Source organism: Sycon ciliatum, chromosome 1 (assembly GCF_964019385.1).
Source record: "Sycon ciliatum chromosome 1, ocSycCili1.1, whole genome shotgun sequence".
Taxonomy (NCBI): Eukaryota; Metazoa; Porifera; class Calcarea; order Leucosolenida; family Sycettidae; genus Sycon; species Sycon ciliatum.
Genome location: NC_088643.1, coordinates 8,407,955 through 8,428,194, shown reverse-complemented (window position 1 = coordinate 8,428,194; position 20,240 = coordinate 8,407,955). Strand labels below are relative to the sequence as shown.

The following is a 20,240-nucleotide window of genomic DNA, read 5'->3' as shown; positions in this document are numbered from 1 at the left end:
TGAGTGCATTCGAAATGATCAATTAATTTTCCTTTCATCTGTCGTGTTTGAAATGAAAACATTGAGAACGGAGAAATTTCTCTTCAAACATCTTCTGTGCTGTTGGTAGTGTTCCACGGTTTCTGACGATGGCAGGATCTTCTGGACTTGGTGTTGAGGTGTTTGTAGACGCTCTGGACGATGCGCCTTGGTGTCCGCACGGTGGGTTGGAGTCTTTTCTTTCTTGAAACCAACAATGACAGAACTCGAGATATTCAAGGACTAAAACTTAGTTGCGTTTCGCCTGGCAGTGCATGCTGTCTCCCAGGCCCAACGAACAGTTGTGTACATGTATTCCGCTGTAGTTTAAATACTTAGTAGTGATTATTTGGCTGGCAGATTATAATATTCTTTATTGTTTTTCAAGTATATGTGCAGTGTGTATTTTGTACAGGCTCTATCATACTACAATAGTATTCACTGGTTTGAGGGAAAGATGCAAATGGGAAAAGTCTGAAGAAAAGATTGACTATCACCACCAGGACTCGAACCAAGGACCTTCGCTTGAGACCAGTGTTGCAATAGTAACGAGCGTGTGAGAGATAAAAGAATGGTTCCGCCCAGTTTGTCCTCTTGGTTGCGATATCAATGGACATATTAGTTTTACTTTGAAGCATGGCTAGCTGTTCATAGAATGAAGTGGATGGATCTGTTTCCCTGGAATCTAGCTACATCTCCTGTTTTGTAACATTGAAAAATGTGGGCACAAGTTATGCGATCGAGTCCACCAGCTAAACCAGATTTTGAACAGTCAGACGTGCACAATCTAGCACAAAATTAAAAATCGCATAACTTGTGCCCACATTTTTCCATGTTCCAATTTTTTCCTTGGCTCACCATCTGATCTCCTGTTTTCATAGAAATTAGAATGTCACCAAGAGTACATGAAAACCAGAGTTTGCAGCTCGGATGGGTTGCTGTCACGGCGGAATTCCGTGATTACATCATTTTAGTGATGTGGTGCGTACAAGCAGGATTCAAGCAGGTCTCTTTCTGCACAACTGCAGCTCAGTTGTACGCACTACGCCATTTCCCGCTTCAGATCCGCGCCAAATATGATGTAATCACGGAATTCCGCCGTGACAGACACCCATAGCAGAAAAGGCCCCCAAGCTGCACACTCTGGCTTTCATGTACTCTTGATGTCACTATCTACTGTTTTCATACTATGTTACCATGGTTACTATCTTCTGCTTTGGCTCTGTATCCTAATAGGACCGACGCTACTGTTTGAACGGTTCTATCAGGAGCGAGAAGCAAGGCGCTTCTTTGCATGCTCGGCCCATCGCAAGCGTAGCGGCTGCTCCTTCTTCCAATGGGCAGATGAAAAGGAAAGCTCCGCAAAGCGAGCGATGCGCATGGAAATCTACCAGGCGTCGCGCACCGCAGAGGTTCCACACTCCACCCTCTACAGTGGCGTGAAAGCTGCACTGGAGAAGCCCACCAAGATGGCATCGGTGTGCGCCAACTGTGCATGCACGGTCCCACAGAAGAAGGACCCGGCTCACAAGGGACACACTGTCGTGGAGAGCTTGCCACCTGCAGATCTCCTTCGTCCGACTAAGTTTCTACCCGCATTGGACGATTCTAAAAGCAATGCTGTAAGTTAGGGGTTTGATTTCAATGGTTAGGATTATCGTATAGAGCTGTTGCACATCTATCTCATGACCATACGGGGCAGCCATGTTGGTTCCTACTCCACTCAACTCCTGCATCTATGGGTCACATGATGTCAGCCATGTTGGTTCCACTGTCCACATGCCGTGATCACTTTCTATATTTTGTCTCGTGACAAAGATCTGAGACCACTCAATAGGCTAATGTGTTCCCTTTTCGGTAGCCATCTGAGCAAGGGCAGCTGCAGATGTGATACATACTGGAGTATGAAGGTAGCGGCTTCACTTACTGCTTTCTTGCTTCGCAAAGTTTTGGGGTGCAGTCAGTACATTCCATGCACTATTACTTCAAATTGGAAGTTATCCTTGAAATGACATGAAGCTCAAGTTTATGACAGTGTCAGTGTCAGTGTCTGCGTGAAACCATGGAACCTGGGGTACATTGACGTACTTGCGATGGAAATCTTCTGCACTTTTTTCTCTGCTAAATTGTATCGTGTTGAGTGATTTGTGCTTGGCTTGATGTAGTCCGTCCGTGTATTTTGTCTTTGTGCCCATGATGCGCAGCAATACCTATTCGCCGGAAAGGCAGTTAGCTGCATCCTTGGTCAGCTTCACGGCCAAGGCATCCGCCATGTTGTCTGCATCGGTGCGCCTCGGTAAGTACTGCGATATTGCGGTAATGAACATGATGTATTCTTTTGCACTTGGTGGACAACACAGTTTTCATGTACTTTGAGCTGCATGTGCGTTCCAATATTCACACGAGCTGAGTTCATCCTAATATGTTCCTGCTCTATCATGTTTCACGCTTTCTCCTTTATTGCAGCATTCATGAGGCGATCACATCTGCTCGCTTCTCCAAGCAAGCTCCTCTCAGCTCCATGTCTAGTTTCTTGCTGGATTGGGACCGGCGATTTGTGAGTACAATGCCTGCTGCCAGAATATTTCTATGGCGTCCAATAACATGGTGTCTTCGATTGTGTTTGGTGAACTGAGGGCCAAAAAAAGTATTTCCAGGATGCACTGCCATCATCGCAAACTCGCATTTGATTTGCAATGAATTTTATTTATTTCGTTTTTCTTTTGCAGGCGTCTTTCTTCTCGCCAAGGGAACTTCAGCACTTCAACATGTTCAACCACCATTTCTTCAGTGGTGACACGGGTCTGGCGAGTCTGACGAAATTTCTCGGCAAAGTGTCGATGTCGGAAGTGGCTGTTGTAATGGACCCGCCGTTTGGAGGACTTGCTCGGCCACTAGTGGCATGCCTCGAATGGCTGTATGCCCTGGCTTTGGAACACTGTACGTCGTGCTACTTGTATTCATTCATTCATTCATCAGACTTTATTTGAAGGATTCTCCAAAAGTAAATGGACACTTATCGGGGGAGCTTCCTAGACGGGTGGATGGGATGAAAGGGAAGTGAAAATATCTGACGTCATTTCTTCTAATGTTAGAGAGCATCAGTGCTGTTTGTACTGTTTCTCTTACTTCTCCATTCATGCCAGGTAGTGATTTTTAAACTGTAACGTGGCATAGGTACTATGGTTGCATAGATACTAGATGTACTGTGGTTGTATGGCAATGTGACATCATAGGTTTTGCTTGACCCTTGGACTTTCTTGTGCCGTCCTACTCTGTTATTGTCACAATTCGCTAGGTAAGGATGCAGCAGAAAGCACAAAGGAAGCGCCACCTACGCTCAACAAATCAGCCAGTTCTAAACGCCAGCTTGCCACTATCTGGGTGTTTCCATACTTCTTGGAGAGCCAAGTCGTGGAAACCATGCCCAGCATGAAGATGATGGATTACAAGGTAGGCACATCGTATTTTTACTGATAATTATATGAGTGATTTATGGGTAAAGCGTTTGATTCAGTGATTAAATCGAGTAAACCATTCGATCCTACTCATATTGATAAGGGAGAGCTGTACTGTTGTTATGCTGAGAGCTTGTCAATGAATAGCATATTGCTGTGGTGCTGATCCTCCATCAGGTTGATTACGACAACCATCCCATATTCACCAGCAGTGGCAAAAAGAAAGCAGAGAAGCGCAAGTCGCCGGTCCGTCTTTTCACCAACATCAATGCCGGCTTGTTGGTGTTCCCTGCCGAGGAGGGCTACAGGTAAGGGCATGCACTATGGTGATCTCTGTAGCACTGTGTCACTGTGTGTGTGTGTGTGTGTGTGTGTGTGTGTGTGTGTTTACTGGTCTTGTTTGGCACCCCATTCGTACTCAGGAAAGCCGACATCTACATGTACATCCATGCTCTGGACTTGTGTTAATATCATGTATATGTGAGTGTGTATCTCTCAAATTATGCAATCTACTCATTCAATGCCCAGTGTTGCATCACCGGTTGTCGAAAGAACGAGGAGTAGCAATTTCGGCGGTAGAAGTAGTAGATGAAGTTTGTTGCACATACGTGCAGCTGATGCTTCTTGCCAAGTTACTTGACTTGTAATTGTGTTATGATTGTTGTGTGTGTGTGTGTGCATTTGCATGCATGTGTGGGTGTACGTCTGACGGCTCATGCATGTGTGCGTGTATGTAATAAATTATATATAATACATGTATGTTGCTTTTGCACAATGCAGGCTCTGCAAACCATGCCAGAAGTACGTTTCGGCTGAGAACCAGCATTGCGGCAAGTGCCATGCGTGCACAACAAAGGTACTGCCATAATTGATGACTACCACAGACCCTATGCCCTATTCTTATTCATGACGAGCATACATTGTAGGAACTGGGTGAGCTATTCTGATGTGCTGTGCTGGACTGTGAAATCCAGTCCCTGGCCCGAGACCTTGTAGAGTTGCTGTCAGTTACATGAGATCCACAGTTCGATGTGTGAAGAGTTGCTCGGGTTAGGGCACAGGTTTGGATTTTACTGGTCAGCACTGTACCAGCCACCGTTAGGCGCTGCATTTGCCACTGGATTTACCTGTTGTTAATGGCCGCCGTGAGTCCCCTCGGGAACAGACACGGTGATTTTTTAATTTTGTTTTACTGTGCTTCGGTCCGTTTTGTCTGTGTTCACATAACATGTTCATGGTGTGGCCCGGGTACGGAGTAGCTTAATGTGTACAGCTCGTTTTGATGCTTTATGTCTTGCTTCTGTTGATTTCCTGTGTGGTCTCCTGCAGCATGGCCCCACATACGTGCACTGTGAGGCGTGCAAAGCATGTGTGAAACCAGGTAAGCAAGCAATAGCTGGATATGAGTGTTGTAGCTGACATCGCCCATCTCTAGTGGACAATCGTGACAACCACACAACTGCTATAATACAGTGGAGCTCAGCTCATGATAAGATGTACCCCATTCTAGGAAGAGGAAAGTATGCTTCGTATCCAAACATACTTCAATATGGAGTAATTCACCGTTGGCCTGGACTATGTCCGTACCGGAAGCGTACAGACGTCCTATCAGAGTATGTTCTAGGTGGTTCCACTGCACATGCACATGTTGGTGTTTTGTCTTTGTTTGCAAGGTCTGTGCCTACCTAGTGTTTCTGTTTGACTGTCCACTAAACTACGCTGGGTTTTGATTTTGATTGTGTTGTGTGCTCGGCTGGTATCTTCCTTATCCTGACGTTTAGGTCGCGTCCACTGTGTCACCTGCAAGCAGTGCTTGCCTGCGCAACACGACTGTACAGGGTAAGAGCTTGTGTGCCCTCTGATTTCACTGATGACTATCTGCATTTACACTTGTTGTACACTGCACTTGTAGGTGTTTTGTCTTTGTTTGCAAGGTCTGTGCCTACCTAATGTTTCTGTTTGACTGTCCACTAAACTACGCTGGGCTGTTGTACATGTAGACGGCTATGCCGTTACTCCCCATGCTTTGAAAGTCTAACCGACAGTTCACGCAGCTCCGCCATACCAACCCAAATGCTGGTATTACTGCCAACACCCAGGTGCACTGCTTCCTATAAAACAAGTCTCGGAACATGCAATTCAACTGTTGCAATTGTCATGAGGGCAACAAGCAAAACGTTAGCACATTTTTGCGAGCCTTGGCAATAAGGCGGTGCAGCTGCTGAGTGTGGCCCATTCATTGTTGTGTCAATAGTATGACTTCTACAATGGGCAAATTCTCTTGTAGTTAGGATTCTCTTCACGTCTCTTTCGTGTGCCTTCTAGAGGTGTCGCAGACTCGGAAGAAGGTTCCGCTGCCACCGCAATGCCGGCATGTCATCGTTGCGGCAAGACTGGACACAAGCGTCGCCACTGTCCTGACGCTGACACGCAGTCAAGGTTTGTTCTCATCAACTGTTATCCTCCCGCTATTCCCATATGGGAAGCATGCTTGTATTCAGAAGCACCAGAGGCAATCAGTATCAGATAATGATTGCCTCTGATGACTTGTCACGTGTCCATAATAGAGATTCTCTAAGACGGACCTTACTAACACACAGTCGTGGCTGAACACAAGCAGTGCATAATGCTGCCCGTGGAGAAAAACATTCACGGTTCGCGCGAGACTTGGCTGGGAGTCGAGTTTTCCGCATCTGCAGGAACGTCACCACCCTCTAGGATCAAGGCGCAGATGCAGCTCCTACAGCGGTGGGAAGGCTTCAAGCGAGTAGATCAGACCCACCACAAAGTGGTCAAAGACCGAAAATCCCATTCGCTGCATCCAGCCCGCGGAGAAACCCTTCGTTAAAAGATGTACACTGCTACCATGCTGAAGAGAATATCGGAGACGGGCATGAGAGTTTCCTTAGCAGTCATTCTGATGGGTAGCTACCACGGCTAATTTGCAGAGTTACGCCTTTCTCTACAATCATGTAACCAGCTTTACGCATACATTCGAGATACACGGTTGAGTGACAGATGATTATCTGGAGGCGCACACTCTGGGAAGTTCTGTTACACTTGGCAGTAGATAATGCCTACTGACAGCTTGCTTGTGTTCTTTTCTGTTTGTCTGATGTTCTCAGCAGACCCAGCGCAAAGAGAGTCAAGAAATCAAAACGCTGACATGTTATGTTCATGCTTTGGAATCTATCGCTGTGAGTTGAGGACCAGCAGCATCATGAGGCTCACGACCGGATCTGCACCCCGTACTTAGTCGAGCAATGGGACACCAACCCCTTGACTCAATGCTGATCATTTCTGTAAGGTCAGCAAGTGCAACAACGTGTTACAAGTGATCATAGAAAGCCACTTGTTCAATGACATTGCGGCACACTATGAGCTAACACTATGCGTTGAGCAGGCGTTCCTGCCGTGATGTCACACTGGTAGAGTGCTATGGTCATTTTGGGACAGCCTCACAGAGCTGGCACTCTGCTGTGGGCTTTGCGTTGTACCAATGCCTCTGCTTCATTGTCGCCATGCGGACAAACATGGCTTCTGCCAGTATACTTCAGGTATATCTGCTATTCAGTCATGCCAGCGCTCTTTGTACTCGGCTCATGGCTCTCGCCTGAAGCTGACGAGTTAATTAAGCTACTAGTCAGTCTCTCCTTTCAGCCTCGCCCGAGCCCCATGTCTTATCGCAATCACTAAGCAGTGAATAGCAGCTTGGGACTGTGAATGAATGGTATCTTGTCTTGCAGTTTTAAAAGTAGACAACACATTTCGGTATGTGGCTATTTACCATGCTACAGATGCTAAGAAGAAAGTGCTAGTAAATACAAACTGCTAATCCTAGTAGTACTCTAGCGCAATGACAGCATTCTATTGCTCGTAAATTGTCTTTTCTGAGAAATGAGCACTAGAAGTCTCCTAATGTGACATTGAATAATGTTCCTAATCTTCACCAGGAAGCGTATTGATATATTATTATAGCGATCAGGGTACGCAGGGCAACAAACATTCTCTAATCCCTACAGGAAATTGTAACAAACTAGCAGAGTGCTTGGCTGTTCGAAGAATCCTACAGCAAGTTATTCATTGCTCTGTGGCGGTGTGATCTGTGTACACACATTGCTAGTCTTTGAGAGAGAAAAAACAGAACAGAATGCATGGTGGTGTCTCAATGTGTATGCTTGTAGCTATATCTGCCGGATCAGTTGTTCTGTGACTCTTCGGGATCAGCTGACGTTTGCCTGTGCACATAAAACGAACACAAACCCAGTCCATTAAGAACTTAATTGGAGTCACTCTGCAGGACTACACGGGAAGAGCTGACATGCAAAGCTCACTGAGCGTCAGCTTTCTAAAATGAGAATGTCTATCTGCTGACCATTCTGCACATGTGTGCAGATGTTCGTATGACCAAACATGTGTTTGAATACTTGGATGAGGTCTGCACGCTGAATAGGTACTGAATAGAACTGTGTCCCATTGCCTGTAAAAGAGACATTTTTCACATCAGAAAAAAATGAAAGGCCTCGGGTTTCCCTGAAAATCCTAAATGAGTTCAGCGTGTTTAGCGTCTCAGCTCGTTATATGTTGGGATTCGCTGGTACGTTGTGCCTTGAGAGACGTTAGATACTTTGGTTCAGCTAGAATATAATTTCAGCATCAACAACAATGACCCCAACAACAGCATCACGTCCAGCAGCAGCAGCAGTGGCTGGAGCAGCGGCAAACAACAGCAGTAACGTAGCTACACCAACATAACCACTGGGCCTCTAAAAGTGTTTCACGCAGACAGCTTCATGCTGGATTGAGTCAAACGTCATCAATAGCACACAGCTACACGAACAGCACAACGCATGATCAAGGGAGAATGGTGTGTTGACAGTGAATGTGTCGTGCACTGTTTCAGCTTACCGTGTTCGAGTCGGGCAGAGCTACAGACAAAAACAAAACAAAAGAAAACAAATTCTTGTCAAGACTTAGGGGCCATCCGTAATTATCGATCTTTTTCACGAAACGAAAAAGTTTCGTTTATGGGTGGGTGGGTAGCGACCGGTTTCGTTTTGAAAAAACATCGAAAGCTGAAAAAATCAATGCTCACTGCATGCATTGATGCATGCATACATTGTGTACATCGAAGTAGATCGACAGTGCAGTAGATCTACGTCGCGCGGCCAGGCAAGTGCTGCATGGATGCACTGATACCACTCTAGCTCTGTACTCAGTGCAGTGAGTTCCTTTCGTCCTCGGATGACTTCTCCGAAGAGGACCTAGCAGTCATCATGGTCATTCACTCTGGGACCGACGACAGATAGATAAATACTTCGTTCCAGCCGGCGATGCAAGAGAATTTCAAATTACGGAGCGGGCGCACGCCAAGTAAATTCTCACGCAAATATGGGGAGCGCCAGCCGCTGAAGACGATGTCGTCGTAATGTACCTGGAAGAATCTTATCGTGCTTATGGTGGGGAAGCCATGGAGAGTGATCCCCGCGTCGACAGTCTTCCAGAGACGGAAATTTAGGCCATCGACTTTCTACGTACTTCGAGTACCTGATTGACGGCAGCGCAGCGCGGCGTGCGTGCGACCTTACGGAGCTTTCCGACAGCGATTCTGGGGCGATGCTGCTCTCATTTGCGAGCGAGGCACGACCACTGCAGTCTGTGATAGCTATGACGTTTGTTTCCGCTCCGAAGTCGACTTGTTTTGGCAGTATCATGTCAATGTCGGAACTCTGACGATTTGCAAGACAATACAATTCCCGTGTTTAGACGTAGAGGTGCGAATTATTTAGCAGCGTATGTGTGTGCATGTGGTATTAAAGTGAAAATAAATGTTTCCATGGTCAAGAAGTAGTACTAGTAGAGTCTACCAGACTTCCAAGAAAACATAACCAACTTTAATACATGTACTTGCACAATCACACAAAATGTGGCCTGGCTGTGTTGTATACATGTAACAGCCAATCTACAGACAGTACTAGTACAGTAGTAGTACGGTAGATCATTTTCTGCACAAAGTCTCAAGTCAATTAATTTTTCGTTTCAGGGGGGTGGGTGGGTGGGGGTGGGTCATAACTAAACTTTTTCGTTTCGTGAAAAAGATCGATAATTACGGATGGCCCCTTATCTCACGGGTTGCAACTTACACCTACTGAGATTCAGATAGTGTGCAGACGACAAACGTTTAAAAATTACAAAACAGTAAAACATACGCACTGCTCTACAATAAGGCTCCGTACCTGGGCAAGTTGATCCAGACAGATGGTTGGAGTACTGCTGCCGAGTTTCAGCTACCGAGAACTGCACAAAAGCACCGCAGGGCACACGATAATCAGAAATAAAGATCCCACATGGCCGGCTTTGTGTACAGTGTTTTTTAATCCCGTCACTGAGTCTATACTCAATCTATAGTACGCCGAGGTAATCATTTGTACCAACGCTTACCAGATTGACGGCGTTGCTGAGCGCTTGGAAGACGTTTGACGGGGTGAGATTCGGACCTGTACCACAAAGGAGAGAATGATACCGCCACAGCAGGCATTACAGAAGGCAGTTATCACAACGGGCATCGCACCAACATATGAATCTCACAGGTTCCCCAACAAAATGAGTCTGCCTCTCAGAAACAGACTACCACAGCTATTCAACTAACTTGTCTCGAACTTAAAGGGGAAGTTCACCCTATAATCAAAACTTAACAGCCTGTAGCGAACGATGCACTGATTCCAATGGTGAAAGTCCCACGTTGATTGGAGCAACCGTTCCGGTTTGACAGAGATCCGAAAGGAATAACATGTCACATCCATGCAGCCAGCACAACTTGAACCATAAGGACCTTCATGCTGAAGCTTTAACTGCTGAACTATGGTGTAGTGAGCCTAACTTACACTCGCTTATTTCAATGCAGGCGTTTCCACTGCGTACAAATCCTGGTTGACACTGGCATCCTGGCACACAGTAGCAGCATTGCTGTGCGGCATTGCGTGCCGTTGATAGCAGTGCATTGCAGGTGAGCGGACACGACGACGCACATCTCGAGTAGCTCTCATTCGTGCTGCATTCTGAGATCGGAGGAAAAACAGATCAAATGCGGCACAGTACAAACAGTTAAAACAGCCCGGATCGCCCTGCATGTAGTCGGACTCAACAAATACTAGCATGTTGTGTCCTGTTGTGGTGCTATACAATACAAGACAGTTCTCAATATACACATGCTCCACTGTAGCCATCCCTTATACCATAGGATGTTTGTGGTATTGCTCCATCCTTGTGGCGTTGAGCATTCTAGAAATCTGGGAATTCCCCCCGCTACTGTAAGCATATGATAATGAATGGTCACGTGGTTACAGTACAATGGGACACAACGGGACACAATGATCACATACCATAAGAAAGAGTTTGAACCACTGCCACCGGGCTGAAAGGACCTGCAACACCACCGACCACAGGTTGCAGTCGTAGTTGATAGCGTGTGTTAGGCGTGAGGCCATTCAGCCGGTACGTCGTCTCTGCGGGCGAGGCGTAGGGCAGGCGCCGGAACACCTCCGTCCAGTGCTCGCTCCACCAGCCGGTCGGCTCTTGCGGTCTGAACCACAGCACAAAGTGATCAGCCACCGCAGCCGGCTGCCTGTCCTCCTCAGGCAAGTTGATCATCAGGGACATTGACGTGGTGCCACTCTCCTCAACAGCGTACTCGGGCCAGAGTGGCGAACCTGCCAGCACCACAAAAGCATAACACGTTATAGGCAAGGGTGCAGATTACAACAAGACCTGCCATTGAGCAGTATGCGGCTGTGAATGTTTGTTGCTACCAGCTGCCAAATGTTTGGCATGGACAGGAACTGGTATAAGCAAGTTCACTGTTGAGAACTGTGACATCCTATAGGAAATGTGGACACTGATCTACGAGTATGAGTGCATGGTTGCATATATTAAAGGGCTATCGGGAAGCTTGTCAAAGCTGATCAGTTATATCACTTTATGTTCATGGAGCAACAGTCACATAGCCCATGCAGGTAAGAAAAGTGGTCAGCGTGATAGTTTTGCAAGGGTACGGAACTGGCAGAGGTCTATTCAGGCAGTGTATAGCTAGAGCTAGACTTGAAATGCCAAAGTGTACTCACAGCATAGACTCCAAGCTGGCTTACCTCTGGCAGCGGTTTTTGCAGTGCATACCGGTGTCAGGTCATCGTTCCGATCCTCACTCATTATCAGAATCTCATACTCTGTGTCGGGCTGTAGGTAGCCAACGATGATCTCGTCATTGGAATGGCCAGAGAGACGACTCGGGTACATTGTCCACGGCTGTCCGGCAGGCACACATGACTGGCCAGATCCTTTCTCCCTGTAGGCAATGGTGTATGTACCAGACGTGCTGGATCCTGGCGAGCGCAGTGTGACGGTGGACAGCGTGGCCTGGGATGACCTGGTACATCCACTTGCTGGCCATGCCAGAGTGCCTGCAGGTGTCCAAAGCAGAGTGTGAGCAACATGTCGTCAAGATTTTGAGATGGCATAACCCATGCCCATGGTGAATGTGACAGTACGCTGACAAGACCTTTAGATGCTCTCTACCCACTATTGGCTCAATTAGCACGGGGAAGTCCCAAGGGCACAGTACAGGCTGTCTATCCGTGATGCAGAAAGTGGAGAGTGGATTTGAAGTCATACATTCGCGTACACTCATCCCTCAGTTATCCGGACACAGAAGTTACGCGCACTTCGCCCGGGTCTACCGAAAATACTTTGGGTGAGTTTTAGTGGAAATAAATTTACTAATCTGTTGTCATTTTTCGGGGAAATAGTGATGCCACATCTCTGGTCTTCCCCATCAAAACCTACATGAATATAATTACGAAATATGGACATTTCAGTTCTGGGCAGCACCCTGTCCCGGACCACCTGGACAAACGAGGTATGCGTGTAGTACATCCATGGCATGCACCTACCTGATGATGGAGTGTGCACACTTATCACTCTGCTGTAAGCGCTTGGTTGACGGGAGCCCGGCTTGGCAATCCGCATCCGGAACTCATACTGCCTGTCGGGCATCAGCGGGGAGACAGTGGTCTGCGCGGCATCGCTCGTCGACACAATGCTCCAATCACTCCAGCTGCCGGATGGGCTCTGCGAGCGCTGGCTTAGCTCCACCTGCCGCTGATGTTGGCGGCCGTGATGTCTGCCCCTCGGCAAGTTCAGAATGACATAGGTCGGAGCTGCGGTCACAACAGCTGATCTGGGCCATGCTGGTGTGCCTGTATGCGTGAAATGAACAAACAGTGTGAGAAGTGGCTTCCTGTTATCCAGCTGACTCATCAATGTGATACTTACGTAACTAGAGGCAAGTTTCTATGGCAAGCACTGTGTTCTCCCGAACACAAATCGCACCTTTTTACGCTAAGCTTCAAGGGCGGAAAAGGGGTGCGACGTACAATCTAGTGTGACATACATCCTACCTATGTGAATATTTTGAAACAATAATCCTGGCTCAAAACTGGAAGTGGGGATGCGACTTATGATCTGGGAAATGCGGTAGACATGCCTGTCCATCATCACTATGCATAAGTCATGCAACAAAGAGGTCCAATCCGACCAGTAAGCAAGCACTTAGGACGCACACATGATGCGGGGAAGGAAAAGGCAACCAAATGCCAAAGACATTTCACAAAGAACTAGGCAAAACGCACTGTCAAATGTTTCAGCTATGGTGGTACCCGATCACCTTTCACTCTGTACAGTACTTGGCAAGAACCTAGATCATGCTATTCACACTTGCCTGTATACGGAGTACTGAACTCCAGTATGTTTGTTGACCTGCTCTCGCCAGAAGCCGACATGTAGTCAACCCGCACTTGGTAGTTGGTGCCTGGCTTGAGATGGCGCAGGTTAGCCTCTAGCATCGCCGTGTTCGTCAGCCGCGGTCCTGCCCTCCAAGCAGACCACAGCTGGTTCATCAACTGCGCACGGTACACTAGTCTTCGGCTTGCGGCAGTCTGTGCCGGCAGCGTGATGTGCACTGCCGTCGGAGAGACAGTCTCCGCGCTTACAGCATCCGTGTCCCACAAAATGTCACCTGCACAGGAACCACAGCATGAAAGACCGTTAGAAGAATGGACGTGTTTCAGTAGAAACTGCTGGAAGCACCACCAGTCTTCCAATAATATAATGAGCTGTAACCGGTAATATTTTTTCACAGAGAAGGCGGAGAGCCCGAACGTGCCGGTTTTCAATGTTTTGAGTTTTGCCCGTATAAGAGGCTGTTTTGAGTTAAGAGAAAGAAGAAGCTGTAACCGCCTACTAACCGGTTATCACGGAGCAAAAGCTCAAAAAAGAAAAGAAAAAGAAAGAAAGTCAACAAAAGTGAAAAAAACAACAAAGTGAAAAAAACAACAGCCGTCCCCGGGTGGGCTTGAACCACCAACCTTTCGGTTAACAGCCGAACGCGCTAACCGATTGCGCCACGGAGACCTGTTTGTGCAGCAAGAGTAGCCTGATCATCTTGTGCCAAAAGAAGTCTCACAATGAAACCGAGATACATGTACAGGGTGGGTACCCGGGACATGCAGCCCTTGCATGAGATTACTCACCTCATGTACAGGGTGGGTACCCGGGACATGCAGCCCTTGCATGGGATTACTCACCTGGTAGAGGGACACGCAGTGGCTCAGTTGCAAGGCCATCACCCGTACTAGCCACTACAACTACAGCAGAGGCATTGCTGAGACCTGGGATGGTGAACGTTGGATCCGACAGAGCAATGCTGGACAGTTTTATCTTCTCACTCAACTCGCCGGACGCTCTGTCAACGATACGATAGTCAACGGTGTAGTTGGCAGCATCAAGTGGTGCGCTGATAGTGGCCGAATCCTCGGACTGACACACTACAGGCGTGCTTGGCCAAGAAAGCCCTGTGAAAGGAAAAATAACAACAGCGACCAGCACCATGGCCACCAATAGAACGTAAGTCACGTTGAAGAGGCACAACTACGGAAGATATCAATATCAAAGACAATACCAGAAAGAGAAGTGGTGAGCGCACATGCTCTTTCCCTGGGCACTGCAAAATTCACAACTCGTTTCACAGAATCAACGTCAGAAAGAGAAGCTGTATCACTGGCAACGAAATGTCCATACGTCAATGTCTCAATGAGTAAGAAATGACCTAAAAAAGATGAGCAGAACATCAAGACAAGTGGACTATTCATGCACATACACATATAGCCAATAGAGGTGCGTGGAGCCAGTCAGACAAATGCACAGCAAATGGGTACTGCGTATACGTAACAAAGGGGGTGTTGTATGCATTATCGCGTGCGCACAGCAAAGGAGTACCGTACGCATACCGGTACATACTTGTACAAAGTGCTGCCCATGTACATGACTTGTGCTAGTGTCTGCAGGTTCAAGTGAGAAATGACATGTGTGGAGAACACTGGGTGTGAATCCCCCCTCCCCAGATTCTCTGTGAGCGATCAGAGCATACCACTTCCAGTGTAAGGCATTGTACAGCTCCAGCAAGCGACCTACCAGGACCATCAAGCTCAAATTCTTGCTCCGGCTCCACAACAACATCATCTACGGTGGTATCCATTGGTTCCACCACAACACGAATGTCGTAGGTTCCGGCTACCAATAGCTCTGGAAGTACAATCTGAGAAGATCCAGTAGGTACAGGTGCTCTAACCCAGTCTACTTCACCACTGGGACGGTATTCTACAACAACAGGGCCAATGTCCTTCATTGTTTCATTCAGCTCTGGAATATTGACCAGCACTTGACTTCGACCGGGTGTTGTTGTGGTTGTGTTGACTTCAACCAATGGCTTCTCATCTGCACACAAACACATACATACGTATTCAGGTATGGCCGGAAAAGACTTGTTTGCTACATTGCTGTGCGATCATTGAACAATCATACATATTCATAATTATACATGTACATACAATGTAGGTACGCACATATGTGCATGGTCACGCACATATGTGCATGGTCACGCACATAAACACACTCATAATCATTGCTGTTGTAATCATTGTAATCATTGCTGTCTGATGATCGACACAGGCGTGAAACTCTGAGTCACAGCCAACCCAAGCTCCGTATCCCATTATATTCTTTTTGTATGAAGTTCTCAGTGCACCCCGGTCCATTGAGCACTCTTTCGAGGACCACACCCAACTTTCCGTGTGTAAACACACTCATGCGTTTGCAATGGAATAAGGCTGTAGCAATGTTTGTTGTTACTCCGCTTGCCATGGTTATTCAACTAGTCTTCAAACAATGATGATGCTTGCAAACACGTTGCAAATTTGCAAACTTGTGTCATCTGGCTCTGCCCTTGTGGTATCGAGCATGTTTGCAAGTAATTAGCAATTTAGCATACACACGTCGAAAATGGAGGTGGCTGATTGGAAGGAGAGTTATGCGGAACAAGTGGCTAGTAACAGTGAAGGCATACAGCATCGAACAGTCGAACTCACTTAGTCAAGTTAGTGTGGCGGGGGGGGGGGGGGGGGGGAGTACTCCGATAAGACATACTCTTGCCTAGTACAGTACGGATCAATACTGAAGTATGTTCGGGTGAGAAGTAACTTGAATGCTAAGAACACTTTCCTGCCGCCCATGTGGGTACGTTGTATGATTGTATCCTAGTTCTATCCGAGCTCTACTGTATTAAAGTACATGTGTTATTATTGCCACTCCAAAGTAGATCCAAAGCAGATGTTCTTGTTACTCACCTTTCTCACTGGTTATAACAGAAACTGGTGCAGTTGTCATTATCGGTACGGTTGTTGGCATTGTACGAGGTGGACCCTCTGTGCAGCAAACATGTACACACAGCGAGCGAAGCATAGCATTATGCATGACTACGGGATACACTAGTCCTTTCTACTTCTGTCCGACATTTCGTTGCATTCAGTAGGTGTTGTAGACATCACGCGTGTACGTAACTAACAAAGAATCTTGATATAAAAAGAGAAACCCTGCCGACCAGTACATATTTAGTCATACCTCTATTCAGTGGAGCCTAGCAGAAGTGTTTGCTAAGGAACGATTTTAGATGTACCTTTAAAAAGGAATATTACAGCACAGAATAGAACTATTGACAGACACCACCCAACATACCGTAGACGACGGTAGCGGAACCAGGCAGAATATTGCCATCTGGGTCGCTCACTTCGCAAGTGTAGACACCGGCGTCGGATGACTCAGGCCTGAAAATGGTGAGCATGTCACCGAACTGGTCGCTTATCATCACGCGCTGCGTTGGCAACTGGCCGTCAGCTCGGCGCCATTTATACAAAGCAAGAGTGACATTGGGCTTGTCGTGAGCACACGTGAGTACAAGCGCTGGAACGCTCGCATTGACCACTACGCGGCTCGGTGATACGACCGCGTTGAATTCTGTGAACAAATTGGAAAAAAGAGATATCATTTGAGATGTGTGTACGCACCGAGATAACACTTTATGTAAGTGCATGCAGGCAAGCTCGGGCAGTGACAAAGGCCGAGTAGCTTTTGATAGACCAGAAGAGACGTAGAGAGAGAGAGAGAGAGAGAGAGGGGGGGGGGGGGGCTGTAAGGCCGAGAAAGCAGTTGGATCAAAGTTACATACCTTGATAAACAGTGGTGGGCAGCTGCTCAGTGGTCACCACTTCTGAAAGAAAAATATCAAAAAAATCAAGAAAAAAACAGAGTCATGTGCAAACAATATCGACACACACTGCCACGTCTCTATGCATCAAGTACGCTAGCAGAAAAAAACCCAGATAGGTGCACGGTTCAAGTAGAGAACAATGGATATGAAACACAAGCACATCAAACTGACATGTCTAATGATTCAAAGACAGTAGAACGGCAATTATACGAACATCGACTACAAAATTGTAGCCTGACCAACGAATATCCGACATGCCTGTTTTCACTGAATAGAAAAGACAGATACGAGTTTCGCTGATTCTCCCACCGGCAGCACCTTTTAAAATCATGCAAAGGATGTGTGGCAGCTGTTGCTGTCACCATGTATCCCCATTTTGTCATTTCGAGGAGCTGGAGTGAGTCTAATTCCTGTGGTACTGCCAATGAGAATGAGAAACGATGAAAACACGGGGCACGGATTATCATGTCTTAGACGTGTGTGTGTGTGTGTGGCAGTTGCCATATCCAAAACCTACTCCTCATATGAATCCCATGCAGACACCGCTGCCCCGAGGGGTGCGGATAATCGGCACTCTACTCTACATGTATATGCATGAAACTCGGAGTCGCAGCCAAACAGTTTCAATTTGTTTTCGGTACGTGTGCTTACACATTACGCACTGCAGCGAGCACTGTCGTGAGCTACCATAATTCGCTTCAAACGCGGTATCCAACTGACCTGTAGGTGTTGTTGGCTCCTGTGTCGTAACCACCATACTGGTTGTATCTGGCATATCAGCTGTGGTCGTGACAATAGCGGGCTGTGTTGTTGCCGTTGGTGGCATAGTAGTGCGTGCTGGACCGACTGCATACAGTAGACACACAGCACACATGCCCATCACAAGGCCACAGGGACTGTACGTCAGAAAGCCACCACACTGAATTCAACCGACAAGCCGAACTTCTGTTATAGAGAGCTCCATGGACCCCAGCCTGCATATCGAGCACTGTTTTGAACAGTGTAAGTTGAACAGTGTAAGTCGACTACTGTGCATCCCACAGTATGTTGTATGTGAGGTCGTTCATACTGAAGTAACTTTTTTCTATGCTATGTAATTTGTTGTATTCGATGCTTGGTCCCACCCCTGAACCCAAGACCCACGTTCGGGTCGGGGGAAGTATGCTCAATTCATCAGCCCGCTGCTCCGGCTCCCCACGGAATTGTTTCGTCTTCCCCTTGGTTCTGTTTTCTCATTACGTTCTCTGCTGGACTGTGCACTTTGGTATGTAAAAAAAACTGTCATGGTTGAGGGTACTTACCAAACTGAACCTGGGCAGTTCCACTGTAAAACATCACATCTGGTGCTTCGACTTCGCACACGTATTCTCCACTGTCCGATGGTTCAGGAGTCTGGATGCGCAGGATCTCGCCGTCATGACCCATTACTTGGTGACGTCGCTCATCAAGCGGTGTGCCGTCCTGCCGCCTCCATGTGTAGAGTGGGTAGGTGATGTTAGGTGCATCGTGACTGCACGTCAACACAATGCTGTCTGTACTGGCATTGGCCATCGCCGAGGATGGAGATATGCTAGCAATGTAGACTGCGAGTACACCACAAACAGAAACAGAAACACACAGCTGTGAAAACCCCCACAATACCTAAGCAGCAAAGCCGATGTCAGGCACAAACTATGAAGTGGATCACAATACGCAAAACCATGGTCTTTAACTAACCTGCAACTACTGGTTCTTCAGTTGTTGTTGTTGTTGTTGTTGTTGTTGTAGTGGCATTGATTGGCTGTGTTGTTGATGGTTGAGGTGCTGTAGTGCGTGCTGGATCTACTGCAACACACATGCACGCCCGCAAGCCCGCCCGCGCACACACACACACACACACACACACACACACACACACACACACACACACACACACACACACAAGCACACAGACACGGACACACACACACACACACACACACACACAGACACAGACACAGACACAGGTGTTTCCACACAGACTTCACTTCAGAATGTCAGCATTAACTGCCAGTTGGCTAGTATTACTACAGAAATAGCAAGAGGATTTAACTGGCGCTCATTCTCGGCCCAGCACGTAACCCTACCGATGAGCAACACAGTGTTGTAAGCTGATACAGGAGTAAGAAGAAACATCAGTGCTTCAGCACAGATGGTACCCCCCCCCCCCCATCTCACCCTGCCCTACCCCTACCCCTTTTCCGAGGTCAAAGCACTTTACTTCCACACTGACTGTACCTCATCACCTCATCCTTCCCTACCCCTATATCGAGGTCAAGGCACATCCCTTCCACACTGATTGTACCCCACTACAGCACCTCAGAGTCACTCTCCCAACCCTTCCCCTGTTTCGAGATTAAAACACATCACTACCAGTAAACTACTTGGAACATTTCCACCTTCGACCTACCGGTAGCATCAATCACAAATTCTTGCTCCGGTTCCACAACAATATCATCTACAGTGGTATCCGTTGGTTCCAGCAGAACACGAATATCATACGTCCCATCCGCCAGTAGCTCTGGAAGGACAATCTGAGAAGATCCAGTAGGTACAGGTACTCTGACCCAGTCTTCCTCGCCACTGGGACGGTATTCTACCACAACAGGACCCGTGTCTTTCATTGTTTCATTCAGCTCTGGAATATTGACCAGCACTTGACTTAGTCCGGGTGTTGCTGTTTCCGACAGGACTTCGACCAATGGCTTCTCATCTAAATTAGACACACGTAGACATAGTAGCAAGTACTGTAAAAAAAATTTAAAGTTGTTCCAAGCCTCTTCTTGTACGGGCAAAATAAACACAAGTGCAAGGTGAACAGCTTAGTACAGAGAGAACATGAGCTGAAATGGCTGTGAAAACAGTCTTATACGGAGGAAGCTAAGAGCAAGTACTGTAAAACATGTATTTTTAGGCGTGCTAAAATTTCGGTGTCAGCGACCTGGTGGGTTTCAGGTGTAACTTAGAATTAGGTGACACACATTCCCCTCACGTACAGTACACACTCTTGTGCCACTTGGTGTAATCTAAATGTAGGTGCCTGGTATTTCTACCGAAATCACCGAAAGTAAAGTTACACCGAAAATAACCTG

General features: G+C 47.1%; 2 protein-coding genes and 1 non-coding gene across 4 annotated transcripts in view; 1 reads left to right on the top strand and 2 right to left on the bottom strand.

Moving 5' to 3' along the window:
- Positions 1–31: 31 nt before the first annotated feature.
- Positions 32–7,627, top strand: LOC135811927 (rRNA N6-adenosine-methyltransferase ZCCHC4-like). Of its 2 annotated transcripts, none has more exons than XM_065325205.1 (12): positions 32–201; positions 1,255–1,640; positions 2,223–2,314; positions 2,485–2,575; positions 2,748–2,958; positions 3,317–3,471; positions 3,654–3,784; positions 4,257–4,332; positions 4,806–4,857; positions 5,258–5,315; positions 5,802–5,915; positions 6,605–7,627. In XM_065325205.1, exons 1-12 carry the CDS (start codon positions 129–131, stop codon positions 6,639–6,641), a joined length of 1,476 nt encoding a protein of 491 aa, XP_065181277.1. In that variant the 5' UTR covers positions 32–128; the 3' UTR covers positions 6,642–7,627. The 2 variants fall into 2 exon arrangements, with proteins under 2 accessions (XP_065181277.1, XP_065181270.1); XM_065325198.1 differs by having other exon boundaries at positions 6,602–7,627.
- LOC135808598 (uncharacterized) overlaps positions 7,195–20,240 on the bottom strand; it is a 181,370-nt gene continuing 168,324 nt past the window's right edge. The window contains exons 149-166 of the mRNA XM_065321850.1: positions 19,559–19,861; positions 18,847–18,951; positions 18,432–18,713; positions 17,851–17,976; positions 17,089–17,130; positions 16,599–16,877; positions 16,211–16,288; positions 15,000–15,302; positions 14,114–14,380; positions 13,249–13,545; positions 12,422–12,727; positions 11,621–11,932; positions 10,859–11,185; positions 10,361–10,534; positions 9,918–9,973; positions 9,713–9,773; positions 8,385–8,404; positions 7,195–7,714 (exon numbers count right to left, since the gene is read on the bottom strand). Coding sequence (XP_065177922.1) covers positions 7,700–7,714; positions 8,385–8,404; positions 9,713–9,773; positions 9,918–9,973; positions 10,361–10,534; positions 10,859–11,185; positions 11,621–11,932; positions 12,422–12,727; positions 13,249–13,545; positions 14,114–14,380; positions 15,000–15,302; positions 16,211–16,288; positions 16,599–16,877; positions 17,089–17,130; positions 17,851–17,976; positions 18,432–18,713; positions 18,847–18,951; positions 19,559–19,861 — 3,353 coding nt within the window. The 3' untranslated portion in view covers positions 7,195–7,699. The remainder of the gene's footprint in view (positions 7,715–8,384; positions 8,405–9,712; positions 9,774–9,917; positions 9,974–10,360; positions 10,535–10,858; positions 11,186–11,620; positions 11,933–12,421; positions 12,728–13,248; positions 13,546–14,113; positions 14,381–14,999; positions 15,303–16,210; positions 16,289–16,598; positions 16,878–17,088; positions 17,131–17,850; positions 17,977–18,431; positions 18,714–18,846; positions 18,952–19,558; positions 19,862–20,240) is intronic.
- On the bottom strand, positions 13,867–13,940 carry Trnan-guu (transfer RNA asparagine (anticodon GUU)). The gene has a single exon. It is a non-coding gene; the product is annotated as a tRNA-Asn (tRNA).